This window comes from Salmo trutta, unplaced genomic scaffold, assembly GCF_901001165.1.
Source record: "Salmo trutta unplaced genomic scaffold, fSalTru1.1, whole genome shotgun sequence".
Classification (NCBI taxonomy): domain Eukaryota; kingdom Metazoa; phylum Chordata; class Actinopteri; order Salmoniformes; family Salmonidae; genus Salmo; species Salmo trutta.
Window position 1 is genome coordinate 39,678 of NW_021822855.1, and position 17,823 is coordinate 57,500.

The window sequence follows — 17,823 nt, forward strand, 5'->3', positions numbered from 1 at the left end:
ACAGGGCCCCGTTTGACTATGATAAGACAGCATACTCTGGACTGTTAAGCTAGGCTTTAGGGTTATGTAGTGTTATGTTATGTCATACTAATGTAGCTCTATGTCCTCTCTATGCAGGGCCCTGTTTGACTATGATAAAACAGCAGACTGTGGGCTGTTGAGCCAGGCGTTACGGTTATGTAGTGTTATGTCATGTTACTTCATGCTAATGTAGCTCTATGTCCTCTCTATGCAGGGCCCTGTTTGACTATGATAAAACAGCAGACTGTGGGCTGTTGAGCCAGGCTTTGGGCTTTAACTTCGGGGAGGTGCTCCATGTGACTGACTGTAGTGATGAAGAGTGGTGGACTGCTAGGAGACTGGGACAACAGGGACAACTGGAGGAACTAGGGTATATACCCAGCAAACACAGGTAGGTAACACACCTAACGCTGGTAACGCACCTAACACTGAGGGGGGACCACACCTAACACTGGTAACACACCTAACACTGAGGGGGACCACACCTAACACTGGTAACACACCTAACACTGAGGGGACCACACCTAATGCTGAGGGGGACCACACCTAACACTGAGGGGGAGACACCTAACGTAGAGGGGGACCACACCTAACACTGAGGGGACCACACCTAACACTGAGGGGACCACACCTAACACTGGTAACACAGCTAACACTGAGGGGGGACCACACCTAACACTGGTAACACACCTAACACTGAGGGGGACCACACCTAACACTGATGGGACCACACCTAACACTGAGGGGACCACACCTAACGCTGAGGGGACCACACCTAACACCTAAGTTAACACAGTTAACCCCCTCCTGTGTGTTTCTGTAGGGTAGAGAGGAAGGAGTGGTCTCTAATGAAGCAGTATGTAGTGTTATTCCATATTAATGTAGCCCTATGTCTCTCTATGTAGGGTTGAAAGGAAAGAGTGGTCTCTAATGAAGCACTATGTAGTGTTATGCCATGTTAATGTAGCCCTATGTCTCTCTATGCAGGGTGGAGAGGAAGGAGTGGTCTCGTATGAAGAATAAGGACCGCAGCAGCTTTGTTCAGAGCTATGAGTCTGTTACACAGATAGAAGGTAGGTCTGACCTGTAACCTCAGATTCTTTCATTTGTCTGTAATGGTGGTTGTTTCAGCAAGTAGAACTGAAGTGGAGGGTGTGTTTCCCACTCCAGCCACAAGATGGCACTCTGACACAACCAGTGATGCTATAACTCTGGGGTATTCAATCGGGGGTATGCGGCCCCCTAGGGGTCCGCTGAGGTACTGTAGGGAGTCTGCAGACCCCCAGGGATCCACTGAGGTACTGTAGGGAGTCTGTGGCCCCCAAGGGGTCCGCTGAGGTACTGTAGGGAGTCTGCAGACCCCCAGGGATCCACTGAGGTACTGTAGGGAGTCTGCAGACCCCTAGGGATCCACTGAGGTATTGTAGGGAGTCTGCAGACCCCCAGGGATCCACTGAGGTACTGTAGGGAGTCTGCAGACCCCTAGGGATCCACTGAGGTACTGTAGGGAGTCTGCAGACCCCCAGGGATCCACTGAGGTACTGTAGGGAGTCTGCGGCCCCCAAGGGGTCCGCTGAGGTACTGTAGGGAGTCTGCAGACCCCCAGGGATCCACTGAGGTACTGTAGGGAGTCTGCGGACCTCTAGGGATCCACTGAGGTACTGTAGGGAGTCTGTGGCCCCCTAGGGATCCACTGAGGTACTGTAGGGAGCCTGCAGACCCCCAGGGATCCACTGAGGTACTGTAGGGCGTCTGCAGACCCCTAGGGATCCACTGAGGTACTGTGGGGAGTCTGCAGACCCCTAGGGATCCACTGAGGTACTGTAGGGAGTCTGTGGCCCCCAAGGGATCCACTGAGGTACTGTAGGGAGTCTGTGGCCCCCAAGGGATCCACTGAGGTACTGTAGGGAGTCTGCGGCCCCCAAGGGATCCACTGAGGTGCTGTAGGGAGTCTGCAGACCCCTAGGGATCCGCTGAGGTACTGTAGGGCGTCTGCAGACCCCCAGGGATCCACCGAGGTACTGTAGGGAGTCTGCAGACCCCTAGGGATCCGCTGAGGTACTGTGGGGAGTCTGCAGACCCCCAGGGATCCACTGAGGTACTGTAGGGAGTCTGCGGACCCCTAGGGATCCACTGAGGTACTGCATGGGTCCGTGAAAATATACGTATTTAATTATTTTAAGTGAAAAAAAACATTTGTATTTCTTTAAATGTTTGTATGAATATCACTAGCAACAACATAAAATATAAACACAACATTCAACAATGTTAATTATTTGACAAAGTTACATTTCATATATGGATATCAGTGAATTGAAATAAATTAATTAAGCCCTAATCTATGGATTTCACATGACTGGGAATACAGATTTGCATCTGTTGGCCACAGATACACAGATGGGGCGGCAGGTAGCCTAGTGGTTAGAGCGTTGGGCTAGTAACCAGCAGGTAGCCTAGTGGTTAGAGCGTTGGGCTAGTAACCAGCAGGTAGCCTAGTGGTTAGAGCGTTGGACCAGTAACCAGCAGGTAGCCTAGTGGTTAGAGCGTTGGACCAGTAACTGAAAGGTTTCTAGATCGAATCCCCGAGCTGACAAGGTAAAAATCTGTCGTTCTGCCCCTGAACAAGGCAGTTAACCCACTGTTCCTAGGCCATCATTGAAAATAAGAATTTGTTCTTAACTAACCTGCCTAGTTAAATAAAGGTTAAATAATAATAAAAATACCTTTAAAAAAAATCAGTATCTGGTGTGACCACCATTTGCTTCATGCAGAAGTCCCTGGGAGGAGGTCCTTTGGTTTGCCTGGGAGGAAGTCCCTGGGTTTGCCTAGGTGGAGATCCCTGGGTTTGCCTGGAAGGAAGTCCCTGGGTTTGCCTAGGTGGAGATCCCTGGGTTTGCCTGGGAGGAAGTCCCTGGGTTTGCCTAGGTGGAGGTCCCTGGGTTTGCCTGGGAGGAAGTCCCTGGGTTTGCCTGGGAGGAAGTCCCTGGGTTTGCCTAGGTGGAGGTCCCTGGGTTTGCCTGGGAGGAAGTCCCTGGGTTGGCCTGGGAGGAAGTCCCTGGGTCCCTGGGCAAGAAAAGGTTGAAGACACCTGCTATAACTGTATTTCTCTCTCTCCCTCTCTCCAGTCCACTATGTGAGGCCTATCATTATATTGGGTCCTACTAAAGACAGAGTGAATGATGATCTTCTCTCTGAGTTTCCTGACAAGTTTGGTTCCTGTGTTCCACGTGAGTAATACTATCAAATATAGGTACTACTATAGGAACTATATACACATAGGTGCTACTATAGGTACTACTATAGGTACTACTATAGGAACTATATACACATAGGTGCTACTATAGGTGCTACTATAGATACTACTATAGATACTACTATAGATACTACTATAGATACTACTATAGGAACTATATACACATAGGTACTACTATAGGTACTACTATAGGTGCTACTATAGGTACTACTACTGACCCATTATATACATATACGTACTACTATAGACCCATTATATACATATAGGTACTACTATAGACCCATTATATACACATAGGTACTACTATAGACCCATTATATACATATAGGTACTACTATAGACCCATTATATACACATAGGTACTACTATAGACCCATTATATACACATAGGTACTACTATAGACCCAATATATACATATAGGTACTACTATAGACCCATTATATACACATAGGTACTACTATAGACCCATTATATACATATAGGTACTACTATAGACCCATTATATACACATAGGTACTACTATAGACCCATTATATACACATAGGTACTACTATAGACCCATTATATACATATAGGTACTACTATAGGTACTATATACACATAGGTACTACTACTGACCCATTATATACACATAGGTACTACTATAGACCCATTATATACACATAGGTACTACTATAGGTACTACTACTGACCCATTATATACACACAGGTACTACTATAGGTACTATATACACATAGGTACTACTACTGACCCATTATATACATATAGGTACTACTACTGACCCATTATATACATATAGGTACTACTATAGGTACTACTACTGACCCATTATATACATATAGGTACTACTATAGGTACTACTACTGACCCATTATATACATATAGGTACTACTACTGACCCATTATATACATATAGGTACTACTATAGACCCATTATATACACATAGGTACTACTATAGGTACTATATACACATAGGTACTACTACTGAACCATTATATACATATAGGTACTACTATTGACCTGTTATATACATGTAGGTACTACTATAGGTACTATATACATATAGGTACTACCTTTGACCCATTATATACATGTAGGTACTACTATATACAACTATAATACAGATGAGAACTCTCTTGGTAGATAGTGTGGTCTACAGCTTATCATGAGGTACTCTACCTCAGGTGAATAATACCTCAAGACTTCTTTAATATTAGACATCGCACACCAGCTGTTATTGACAAATAGACACACACTCCCACCCCTCATCTTACCAGAGGTAGAGTCTCTGTCCTGCTGATGTACGGAAAATCCCTCCAGCTCTATATTGTCCGTATCGTCGTTCAGCCACGTCTCGGTGAAACATAAGATGTTACAGTTTTTAAAGTCCCGTTGGTGGGATATTCTTAATAGTAAGTCATCATATAGTTTGTGTCCCAAATAAACAATCAACAATATACTATTGACAATTAAACTACACTTCAAAACGTAATCTGAAATAGCATCCTAACACAGAACGTGTGTCCGTCCGTGTGTGTCTAACATAAACGTGTGTGTGTGTAACATAAACGTGTGTGTGTGTGTGTGTGTGTGTGTGTGTGTGTGTGTGTGTGTAGACACGACGCGGCCCCAGAGGGAGTATGAGGTGGATGGGCGGGACTATCACTTTGTGTCGTCAAGGGAACAGATGGAGAAGGACATCCAATCACATCACTTCATAGAGGCGGGTCAATACAACAGTCACCTGTATGGAACCAGCGTTCAGAGTGTCCGCATGGTCGCAGAGCAGGTAAGGGGAGGGAGTGTGTGTGTGTGTGTATCAATATGTGTGTGTGTGTGTGTGTGTGTGTGTGTGTGTGTGTGTGTGTGTGTGTGTGTGTGTGTGTGTGTGTGTGTGTGTACCGGTGTGTGTGTGTGTGTGTACCGGTGTGTACCGGTGTGTACCGGTGTGTGTACCGGTGTGTGTACCGGTGTGTGTGTGTGTGTGTGTACCGGTGTGTGTACCGGTGTGTGTGTGTGTGTGTACAGGTATGTTTGTGTGTGTGTGTGTGTGTGTGTGTGTGTGTGTGTGTGTGTGTACCGGTATGTGTGTGTGAGACCTTTTAACTATTTGATCCTTTAATGTGTAAAATATTCTATTGTGTTCTGCACTGTACAGAATATAACAATGTGTGTGTGCTCAGATGGGGAAACACTGTATCCTAGATGTGTCAGCTAATGCAGTGAGAAGACTACAGGCAGCTCAGCTTCATCCTATTGCTGTCTTCATCAGACCCCGATCACTGGAAAATATACTGTAAGTAGGAGGAAGTTTGTTGCTGTCTTCATCAGACTGCGATCACTGGAAAATATACTGCATTTTAGTCATTTAGCAGACGCTCTTATCCAGAGCGACTTACAATAGTGAATACATTTCATACATTATTTTTGTTCTTCTCCGTACTGGTCCCCCGTGGGAATCGAACCCACAACCCTGGCGTTGCAAACACCATGCTCTACCAACTGAGCCACACGGGACCACTGTTAATCTAATAGTGTCTGTGTGTGTTGTAGATTGTTGAGTAGATTCAGGGGTTATCTTTTTTAGTTTAGCTTGGATTAACTTAATTCCTTCCTGTCAGGTATTATGCAGTGACAGTCTGGACACTAGAGGTCCCCATGTCAGTTCTGATTCATTATTATTAAAACACTTCAAGTTGAATCGCTCTTCCTTTCAGTTCTGATTCATCATTATGTCTCTATGGTGTTGGACTAGGAATCAACAGTTCTGATTCATCATTATGTCTCTATGGTGTTGGACTAGGAATCAACAGTTCTGATTCATCATTATGTCTCTATGGTGTTGGACTAGGAATCAACAGTTCTGATTCATCATTATGTCTCTATGGTGTTGGACTAGGAATCAACAGTTCTGATTCATCATTATGTCTCTATGGTGTTGGACTAGGAATCAACAGTTCTGATTCATCATTATGTCTCTATGGTGTTGGACTAGGAATCAACAGTTCTGATTCATTATTATTAAAACACTTCAAGTTGAATCGCTCTTCCTTTCAGTTCTGATTCATCATTATGTCTCTATGGTGTTGGACTAGGAATCAACAGTTCTGATTCATCATTATGTCTCTATGGTGTTGGACTAGGAATCAACAGTTCTGATTCATCATTATGTCTCTATGGTGTTGGACTAGGAATCAACAGTTCTGATTCATTATTATTAAAACACTTCAAGTTGAATCGCTCTTCCTTCCTTCCTGTTGACGTTAAACGATGTACATTCTAACATGAAGCATCCATGTGTTACAGTGACCTGAACAAGCGTCTGACAGAGGACCAGGCCAGGAAGGCTCTGGACAGAGCTGTCAAACTGGAACAAGACTTTATAGAATGCTTCTCAGGTAACACACACACACACACGCACGCACGCACGCACACACACACACGCAGACGCACGCACGCACGCACGCACGCACGCACACACACACACACACGCAGACACATGCAGACACATGCAGACAGACGCAGACACACACACACACACACACACACACACACACACACACACACACACACACATTCATGATAATGTTACACATACACACACTCTCTAACCCTGTCTCTCTCTCTTTCTCTCTCTTTATCTCTCTCCCTTTCTCTGCCTCTGACCCTCTGTGTGTAGCTATTGTGGAAGGGGAGAGTTTTGAAGAGGTTTATCACATGGTGAAGACTGTGATCGAAGAGCAGAGTGGACCCTATATATGGATACAATCAAGAGAAAGACTATAAAAGAGAGGAGAGGAGCGGAGAGGAGACCCTGTATATGGATACCATCTAGGGAAAGACTATAGAGGAGAGAAGAGATGAGAGAAGAGAGGAAGGAGAGAAGAGATGAAGAGAGGAGAGTTGAGGAGAGTTGAGAGGAGAGGAGATGAGATGAGAGTTTTTGAGAGGAGATGAGAGAGGAGAGGAGAGGAGAGGAGAGGAGAGGAGAGGAGAGGAGAGGAGAGGAGAGGAGAGGAGAGGAGAGGAGAGGGTAAGAAGATGGGTTGTACATGGCCTCTGAGATTATCACCTTGACCACTGTTGCTTCGGATACTGTCACCGCAACTACCATGGATACCATCTCACAGACAACCAGAAAGAGAGAGATGGACAGAGAGAGATGGAGAGACGCTGTAAGACTCACCACAGAAGCAAAAGAGAGAGAGAAACAGACACTTTCTCTCTCTCTCCCTTTCTCTCTCTCTATCCCCTCTCTCCTCCCTCCATAATTTCTCTCTCTCTCCTCCGGATCTGTAAAGAATTGTTTTCTAAAGGAATGGGACTCAAAAAGTGAAGAGAGACGAGGGGAAAGAGGAGAAGAGACTGGAGTGACTGCAGCAGGAAGAGAAGTGGAGGCAGTCACTGTCTGAACCATGGAGGGAGAAAAGAGAGAAAGAGATCCCCAAAAAAAGCTACAAAAAAAAGTTTCACGTTTTCTATATTATGGAGAGTACTATTATAGTACTATATTATACAGACTGGTATCTCTGTAGTACTATTATACAGACTGGTATCTCTGCAGTACTATTATACAGACTGGTATCTCTGTAGTACTATTATACAGACTGGTATCTCTGTAGTACTATTATACAGACTGGTATCTCTGTAGTACTATTATACAGACTGGTATCTCTGTAGTACTATTACACAGACTGGTATCTCTGCAGTACTATTATACAGACTGGTATCCCTGTAGTACTATTATACAGACTGGTATCTCTGCAGTACTATTATACAGACTGGTATCTCTGCAGTACTATTATACAGACTGGTATCTCTGTAGTACTATTATACAGACTGGTATCTCTGTAGTACTATTATACAGACTGGCATCTCTGTAGTACTATTATACAGACTGGTATCTCTGTAGTACTACACTACAGACTGGTATATCAGACTGGTATCTGTGTAGTACTACATTACAGACTGGTATCTCTGTAGTACTATTATACAGACTGGCATCTCTGTAGTACTACACTACAGACTGGTATATCAGACTGGTATCTGTGTAGTACTACATTACAGACTGGTATCTCTGTAGTACTACACTACAGACTGGTATCTCTGTAGTACTATTATACAGACTGGTATCTCTGCAGTACTATTATACAGACTGGTATCTCTGTAGTACTACATTACAGACTGGTATCTCTGTAGTACTATTATACAGACTGGTATCTCTGTAGTACTATTATACAGACTGGTATCTCTGTAGTACTATTATACAGACTGGTATCTCTGCAGTACTATTATACAGACTGGTATCTCTGCAGTACTATTATACAGACTGGTATCTCTGTAGTACTATTATACAGACTGGTATCTCTGCAGTACTATTATACAGACTGGTATCTCTGTAGTACTATTATACAGACTGGAATCTTTGTAGTACTACAGACTGGTATCTCTGTAGTACTAAATAACAGACTGGTATCTCTGTAGTACTACATTACAGACTGGTATCTCTGTAGTACTATTATACAGACTGGTGTCTCTGTAGTACTATTATACAGACTGGTGCCTCTGTAGTACTACACTACAGACTGGTATATCAGACTGGTATCTGTGTAGTACTACAGTACAGACTGGTATTACTGTAGTACTACACTACGGACTGGTATCTGTGTAGGACAGAGTACAACAATACAGACTGGTATCTATGTAGTACTACACTACAGACTGGTATATCAGACTTGTATCTGTGTAGTACTTCACTACAGACTGGTAGTGGTACATTACAGACTGGTATCTGTGTAGTACTACACTACAGACTGGTATATCAGACTGGTATCTGTGTAGTACTACATTACAGACTGGTATCTATGTAGTACTACAGACTGGTATATCAGACTTGTATCTGTGTAGTACTTCACTACAGACTGGTATCTCTGTAGTGGTACATTACAGACTGGTATTACAGACTGGTATCTCTGTAGTACTATTATACAGACTGGTATTACAGACTGGTATCTCTGTAGTACTACACTACAGACTGGTATCACTGTAGTACTACACTATGGACTGGTATCTCTGTAGTACTATAATACAGACTGGTATCTCAGACTGGCATCTCTGTAGTACTACACTACAGACTGGTATCTCAGACTAGTATCTCTGTAGTACTACACTATGGACTGGTATCACTGTAGTACTACACTATGGACTGGTATCTCAGACTAGTATCTCCGTAGTACTACACTACAGACTGGTATATCTGCATCCTAAATGGCACCCTATTTCCTAGGTAGTGCACTACTTTGGGAAACTGCAGACTAGTGTCAGTATATCAGACGATTAGAGAGACAGACGAGTACATCTATATTTCTATCAAACTAGAAATTACACTCATAGACCTTTTGTGATATAACGTGTGTGTGTGTGTGTGTGTGTGTGTGTGTGTGTGTGTGTGTGTGTGTGTGTGTGTGTGTGTGTGTGTGTGTGTGTGTGTGTGTGTGTGTGTGTGTGTGTGTGTGTGTGTGTGTGTGTGTGTGTGTGTGTGATGGAGAGAGAGAAGTAAGGAACACAGAGGAGTGGGTAGAGTTGTGTATTGACTTATTTATTAGATCGTTTTGTACATAGAGACATATCTGACTGTAATCAATCTATGGGGCTCAAATCACCTATTCAGGGCAAACACCTACCACTGGACTACACTACCCACAACCCCCTGCTGTCTGTCAGGACTCGGGACCACACTACCCACAACCCCCTGCTGTCTGTCAGGACTCTGGACCACACTACCCACAACCCCCTGCTTTCTGTCAGGGCTACACTACCCACAACCCCCGCTTTCAGTCAGGACTCTGGACTACACTACCCACAACCCCCTGCTGTCTATCAGGACTCGGGACCACACTACCCACAACCCCCTGCTGTCTGTCAGGACTCTGGACCACACTACCCACAACCCCCTGCTTTCTGTCAGGACTCTGGACCACACTACCCACAACCCCCTGCTTTCTGTCAGGGCTACACTACCCACAACCCCCCGCTTTCAGTCAGGACTCTGGACTACACTACCCACAACCCCCTGCTGTCTATCAGTACTCTGGACTACACTACCCACAACCCCCTGCTGTCTGTCAGGACTCTGGACTACACTGCCCACAACCCCCTGCTTTCTGTCAGGACGCTGGACTACACTACCCACAACCCCCGGCTGTCGGTCAAGACTACACCACCCACAACCCCCTGCTGCCTGTCAGGACTACACTACCCACAACCCCCTGCTGTCTGTCAGGACTACACTACCCACAACCCCCTGCTGTCTGTCTGTCAGGACTGGACTACACTGCCCACAACCCCCTGCTGTCTGTCAGGACTACACTGCCCACAACCCCCTGCTGTCTGTCGGTATTCTGGACTACACTACCCACAACCCCCTGCTGTCTGTCTGTCAGGACTGGACTACACTACCCACAACCCCCTGCTGTATGTCTGTCAGGGATGGACTACACTACCCACAACACCCTGCTGTCTGTCTGTCAGGACTGGACTACACTACCCACAACCCCCTGCTGTCTGTCTGTCAGGACTGGACTACACTACCCACAACCCCCTGCTGTCTGTCTGTCAGGGCTGGACTACGCTAACCAGAGTTCCTTGGCTCACAGACCAACCTCTAGCCTGGAAGTCAAAGGTGATACTGTCGGGTCGTCATGGGTACCGATGTCCTGGGTGTGGTCGTCATGGTTACAGACTTGGTCCAGTGGGTTTAGGACATATCAGGGTCTAAGAAAGGTCTGTCCATATCACACACACGTTTTGTAGAGATGGAATGACAGTCTAGTGTTATTAGAGCTGGGGGATCAGACAGGGAACATCCCAAATGGCACCCTATTCCCTTTGATAGTGCACTGCTTTAGACCAGGTCCCCATAGGGCTCAGTGCACTACGTAGGGAATAGGGTACCACTTAGGAAGTCTCCTCAGAGACCCTGTTCACCACTATATTTAATAATAATAATAATAATAATAATATATTATCCTGTAACAGAGAGAAGTAATGAACTGTTTATTTCAGTAAATCAAATCGCTTGTTGTAAATAAGCTATAAATGATTGAAATAAATTCTATAGAAAAGCCAGTGTTGAGTTCGCGTCTGATTGGTATTTAATTAGGATCCCCATTAGCTGTAGCAAAAGCACCAGCTACTCTTCCTGTGGTTCCACACAAAACATGAAACATAATACAGATTTACATAATACAGAATGACATTATACAGAACATCAATAGACAAGAACAGCTCAACTACATACATTTTTATAAAGGCACACGTAGCCTACATATCAATACATACACACAAACTATCTAGGTCAAATAGGAGAGAGGTGTTGTGCTGTGAAGTGTTGCTTTATCTGTTTATTGAAACCAGGTTTGCTGTTTATTTGAGCAATATGAGATGGAAGGAAGTTCCATGCAATAAGAGCTCTATATAATACTGTACGCTTTCTTGTTCCTGTAGTGTTTGTAAACACCCTGGTAGGTTGATTAATAACCTGAACCAGATTACAGGCACTGGTTACAGCGAGCAGCTTCCTCTTGAGAACCAGTCAATATTCAGGTCCCAGAGAAAGTAGACCTCTCTGTTTACATCACAGACACTATCAAGCATTTCACACATATTATTTAGCTACTGTTAGCACTTGGTGGACTATGGAAGAAATGGCCACAGTTTTACGGTCTCCTAACCAATTGTGCTATTATGTGTTTTTTTACTCGCGTTATTTGTAACTTATTTTGTACATAATGTTTCTGCCACCGTATCTTACGGCAAAAAAAGAGCTTCTGGATATGAGGACAGCTGTCACGTTCGTCGTATTGAGTGGACCAAAACGCAGCGGGAATGTGTATGCTCATCTTCTTATTTATTAAAGAAACGAAACAAAACACTTGAACAAAACAACGACGAAAAACAGTCCCGTAAGGACAAAATGACTATACGGAGAAACAACTACCCACAAATCCCAATGAACAAACACCCCCATTAAATAGGACCTTCAATTAGAGGCAACGAGGAAAGTCAACCTAATAAACTAAGCATAGAAATAGAATAACTAGACACAGACATAGAAATAGACTAACATAGACCATTGCCCAACAAACCCCGAAACACACTAAACAAACACCCCCTGCCACGCCCTGACCAAACTACAATAACAAATAACCCCTTTTACTGGTCAGGACGTGACAACAGCGATCACTCACCTCGGATTAGACTAAAGATTTTATCTTCAACAAGCAGAACATACAAGATATACTGCTAACACCCGACAAGGCCAACATCCCAGGTATTGGCAAGAGAAAGAGACGCAGGTACAGAGGCCACAGAGCCTCGTAAGGATCCGCAGAAGGGAAAGCTGACGTTACCGTCAATATTACTTGTCATTAGGTCATTTATTCTGGTTTTGCTGCGAAGAGACCGAATCATTAAATCGTTTGTTTTGGTACTGTCCATATGAAGCTCGTTTTTGGTCAAACGTCCAGGAATGGCTGAAGAATTGCTACTAACGCTGCAGATGGCACTACTGGGTGATTTGAAAAGCCACAGTCAGTCAATCAATAATATAATTATTATTTTTGCAAAAATGTTTATTTTTAATTTACAATCTGTAGAAGCTATGAATATAGATGAGATTCAGTAGTTTTGTGAAGCATCACAGCACAGCTGGAAAATATATGGCAAATAGAAATCCGAAATGGATGATGTTGAGAGATAGATGGGAGGGGTTGAATGGAGCTGAAGGCTGGGACTAATAACAAGATAACCAATGTAAAACATACGGGGTCTGTAAAATGGATATAGGTTCAGAAATGTTGTGGAAACAGCACAGTTACAAATAGAAATCAAACTGGATGGACATAGAAATAGAGGAAGGACTAAAAACAAACTAAATATAACTGTTGTAAAATAGATTGTCTCTGTAAAATGTGTATAAGATGTATAAACTGAAGGTAGAAGCCGAAGTGTTTGTTAGTTTACTCCAGTTGGGGGAAGGGTGGTAGGGTTTGGGGAATAATAAAGGAATATTCTAAAAGAAGTATGTATATCTATATATGTATATGTATGTCTATATAGGTATGTGTATGTATATATGTGTATATGTATGTCTATATAGGTATGTGTATGTATATATGTGTATATGTATGTCTATATAGGTATGTGTATGTGTATATGTGAATGTGTATGTATATATGTGCATATGTATGTCTATATAGGTATGTGTATGTGTATATGTGTATATGTATGTCTATATAGGTATGTGTATGTATATATAGGTATGTGTATGTATATATGTGAATGTGTATGTATATATGTGCATATGTATATCTATATATAGGTATGTGTATGTATATATGTGTATATGTATGTCTATATATGTCTATATATGTATGTATGTATGTATATGTGTATATATGTGTATGTATTTATGTATATGTGTATATGTATGTCTATATAGGTATGTGTATGTATATATGTGTATATGTATGTCTCTATAGGTATGTCTATGTATATATGTGCATATGTGTGTCTATGTTTATTTGTATGTATATATGTGCATATGTATGTCTATATAGGTATGTGTATGTATATATATATATGTATGTTTATATAGGTATGTGTATGTATATATGTGTATATGTATGTCTATATAGGTATGTGTATGTATATATGTGTATATGTATGTCTATATGGGTATATGTTTATGTATGCATATGTATGGGTATGTATATGGATATATATATATATATATATTTACCAAAAAAAGATATGGGGGATTGGAAATGATGCAGACAATTACATTGATGGAAGCTGATCCACCATTTAAAATAAATACAAATAAACTGTAACATCTTATGGTTCACGGAATCGTGGCTGAATGACGACATGATATTCAGCTAGCGGGATACACGCTGCACCGGCAAGATAGAACAGCACACTCCGAAATCTAAGGAAGTCTCTAGATGTTGCTCGCCTGAAGTAGAGTATATTGTGATAAATTGCAGGCCACACTACTTGCCAAGAGAGTTTTCATCTATACTTTTCGTGGCTGTTTATTTACCACCACAGACAGATGCTGGCACTAAGACCGTACTCAGCCAGCTGTCTAAGGAAATAAGCAAACAGGAAAACGCTCACCCAGAGGCGGCGCTCCTAGTGGCCGGAGACTTTAATGCAGGGAAACTTAAATCAGTTTTACCGAATTTCTATCAACATGTTAAATGCGCAACCAGAGGGAAAAAACTCTAGACTACCTGTACTCCACACACAGAGACGCATACAAAGCTCTCCCTCGCCCTCCATTTGGTAAATCTGACCACAATTCTATCCTCCCAATTCCTGCTTACAAGCTAAAATTAAAGCAGGAAGCACCAGTGACTCTGTCTATAAAAAAAGTGGTCAGATGAAGCAGATGCTAAACTACAGGACTGTTTTGCTATCACAGACTGGAATATGTTCCGGGATTCTTCCGATGGCATTGAGGAGTACATCACATCAGTCACTGGCTTTATCAATAAGTGCATCGAGGACGTCGTCCCTACAGTGATTGTACGTATATACCCCAACCAGAAGCCATTACAGGCAACATTCGCACTGAGCTAAAGAGTAGAGCTGCTGCTTTCAAGGTGCGGGACTCTAACCCGGAAGCTTAAAAGAAATCCTGCTATGCCCTCCGACGAACCATCAAACAGGCAAAGCGCCAATACAGGGCTAAGATTGAATCATACTATACCGGCTCTGACGCTCGTCTTATGTGGCTGGGCTTGCAAACTATTACAGACTACAAAGGGAAGCACAGCCGCGAGCTGCCCAGTGACACGAGCCTACCAGACGAGCTAAATCACTTCTATGCTCGCTTTGAGGCAAGCAACACTGAGGCATGCATGAGAGCAACAGCTGTTCCAGACTACTGTGTGATCACGTTTTCCGTAGCCGACGTTATTAAAACCTTTAAACAGGTCAACATTCACAAGGCTGCGGGGCCAGACGGATTACCAGGACGTGTGCTCCGGGCATGTGCTGACCAACTGGCAGGTGTCTTCACTGACATTTTCAACATGTCCCTGATTGAGTCTGTAATACCAACATGTTTCAAGCAGACCACCATAGTCCCTGTGCCCAAGAACACTAAGGAAACCTGCCTAAATGACTACCGCCCCGTAGCACTCACATCTGTAGCCATGAAGTGCTTTGAAAGGCTGGTCATGGCTCACATCAACACCATTATCCCAGAAACCCTAGACCCACTCCAATTTGCATACCGCCCCAACAGATCCACAGATGATGCAATCTCTATTGCACTCCACACTGCTCTTTCCCACCTGGACAAAAGGAACACCTATGTGAGAATGCTATTCATTGACTACAGCTCAGTGTTCAACACCATGGTACCCTCAAAGCTCATCACTAAGCTAAGGACCCTGGGACTAAACACCTCTCTCTGCAACTGGATCCTGGACTTCCTGACGGGCCGCCCCCAGGTGGTAAGGGTAGGTTGCAACACATCTGCCACGCTGATCCTCAACACCGGAGCCCCTCAGGGGTGCATGCTCAGTCCCCTCCTGCACTCCCTGTTCACTCATGACTGCATGGCCAGGCACGACTCCAACACCAACATTAAGTTTGCATACGACAGTGGTAGGCCTGATCACTAACAATGACAAGACAGCCTATAGGGAGGTCAGAGACCTGGCCGGGTGGTGTCAGAATAACAACCTATCCCTCAACTCAATGTAACCAAGACTAAGGAGCTTATTGTGGACTACAGGAAAAGGAGGACCGAGCACGCCCCCATTCTCATCAACAGGGCTGTAGTGGAGCAGGTTGAGAGCTTCAAGTTCCTTGGTGTCCACATCAACAACAAACTAGAATGGCCCAAACACACCAAGACAGTCGTAAAGAGGGCACAACAAAGCCTATTCCCTCTCAGGAAACTAAAAAGATTTGGCATGGGTCCTCAGACCCTCAAAAGGTTATACAGCTGCAACATCGAGAGTATCCTAACTGGTTGCATCACTGCCTGGTATGGCAACTGCTCGGCATTTGAACACAAGGTCCTACAGAGGGTAGTGCGTACGGCCCAGTACATCACTGGGGCCAAGCTTCCTGCCATCCAGGACCTCTATACCAGGCGGTGTCAGAGGAAGGCTCTAAAAACGGTCAAATACCCCCACCCCAACCTCTCTTTTACGCTGCTGCTACTCTCTGTTTATCAATAATGCATAGTCACTTTAACCATACCTACATGTACTCTACATACTACCTCAATCAGCTCGACTAACCAGTGCCTGTATATAGCCTCGCTACTGATCATTTTCACTGTCTTTTTACTGTTGTTTTTATTATTTTTTATTTACTTACTTATCTATTGTTCACCTAATACCTATTTTTCACTTAAAAATTTCACTGTTGGTAAGTAATAATTTCACTGTAAGATCTACACCTGTTGTATTCGGCGCACGTGACAAATAAACTTTGATGTGATTTGATTTAGATACTGACTGTTAGCACTTGGTTAGCACTTGGTGGCCTGTAGCAACACCCCTAAAGAAAAGGCTTTAGATGTGCCAAGTGAACCTGCATCCACAACACTTCAATAAGCTGCTGACCACACCGCTCGCGTCGCGTTTGCGAAATAAATGTACGTGTTATTCAATCACTGCTTGAGCGTCTGCATTGCCAAGCGCTAAAATAGAAGTCAGTTCTATTTGTGACACTGAACACGGTGCAAGTCCTGCCTCTCCCATCTCCTCATTGGTTTATAGAAGCATATACCCACGTGCCGTCTCCTCATTGGTTTATAGAAGCATATACCCACGTGCCATCTCCTCATTGGTTATACCCACGTGTGTGATTGAAAGATGAACTGAGCTCGGTCGGTTGTGGTAATGCATCTTATTATGAAAGTTAGATGCCAATCACCATATAAAGTCCAAAGAAGAAAAAGCCTGGAAGGAGGAGAGATGACTAGAAACGATTCGGTTGGCCGTTTTATGTGTGGATTAATTGTCAGAGTAGAGGACCTTGTGCATTTCAGGTAAAATAACAACTCAATCTTTATATCCTAGGACAAATTAGCTAGCAATAGCAAGCTAACTAAATAAAGCAAATTAGCTAGCAATAGCAAGATTAACTAAATAAAGCAAATTAGCTAGCAATAGCAAGCTAACTAAATAAAGCAAATTAGCTAGCAACTGCAAGCTAGCTAGCTAAATTGCCATAAATGTTTAATGCTTTTCGACCTGTCCCCAAATTAATATAATTGGTTCAGAGATTGTTTTGATATTTCAACCTGCGTGTCGTGATCACGTTTGGTGTGGAGGGGGACAAAATCAATTTGCGCACGATGGTGTTACAGGGACATGGCTCTGAATATATACAGCAACATTGCTGTCTCTTGTATAGATGTTATATCCTTGTATTGCTACTGATGTATCATCAAATTAATTATCTAAGTGAGTCTCAGAAATGGCTAATATATGAATGTTATCTGATGTTAGCAA

General features: G+C 43.3%; 2 protein-coding genes across 7 annotated transcripts in view; both read left to right on the forward strand.

Moving 5' to 3' along the window:
- The window catches only part of LOC115185814 (disks large homolog 4), a gene marked incomplete at its 5' end in the record, with an annotated part of 46,029 nt that extends 38,839 nt beyond the window's left edge, over positions 1-7,190 (forward strand). For 2 of the 4 annotated variants that reach the window (XM_029745829.1, XM_029745830.1), the window contains 8 exon segments: positions 118-166; positions 285-412; positions 1,009-1,094; positions 3,147-3,248; positions 4,894-5,066; positions 5,461-5,573; positions 6,584-6,675; positions 6,957-7,190. In XM_029745829.1, the coding sequence (XP_029601689.1) occupies positions 118-166; positions 285-412; positions 1,009-1,094; positions 3,147-3,248; positions 4,894-5,066; positions 5,461-5,573; positions 6,584-6,675; positions 6,957-7,063 (850 nt within the window). 4 annotated transcript variants of the gene reach the window in all.
- Positions 7,191-9,759: 2,569 nt separating this feature from the next.
- LOC115185816 (pollen-specific leucine-rich repeat extensin-like protein 1) lies at positions 9,760-11,400 on the forward strand. Of its 3 annotated transcripts, none has more exons than XM_029745834.1 (2): positions 9,760-10,579; positions 10,789-11,400. In XM_029745834.1, the coding sequence occupies exons 1-2, from the start codon at positions 9,924-9,926 to the stop codon at positions 11,087-11,089; spliced, it is 957 nt and encodes a 318-aa protein (XP_029601694.1). In that variant the 5' UTR covers positions 9,760-9,923; the 3' UTR covers positions 11,090-11,400. The 3 variants fall into 3 exon arrangements, with proteins under 3 accessions (XP_029601694.1, XP_029601695.1, XP_029601693.1); XM_029745835.1 differs by having other exon boundaries at positions 9,760-10,577; positions 10,831-11,400; XM_029745833.1 differs by having other exon boundaries at positions 9,760-10,000; positions 10,043-11,400.
- Positions 11,401-17,823: the final 6,423 nt, after the last annotated feature.

Coding starts and splice junctions, on each gene's coding strand:
- LOC115185816 (XM_029745833.1), top strand. CDS start 9,924: ATGGGGCTCAAATCACCTATTCAGGGCAAACACCTACCACTGGACTAC. Junction 10,001..10,042: donor AACCCCCTGCTGTCTGTCAG/GACTCGGGACCA, acceptor GCTGTCTGTCAG/GACTCTGGACCACACTACCC.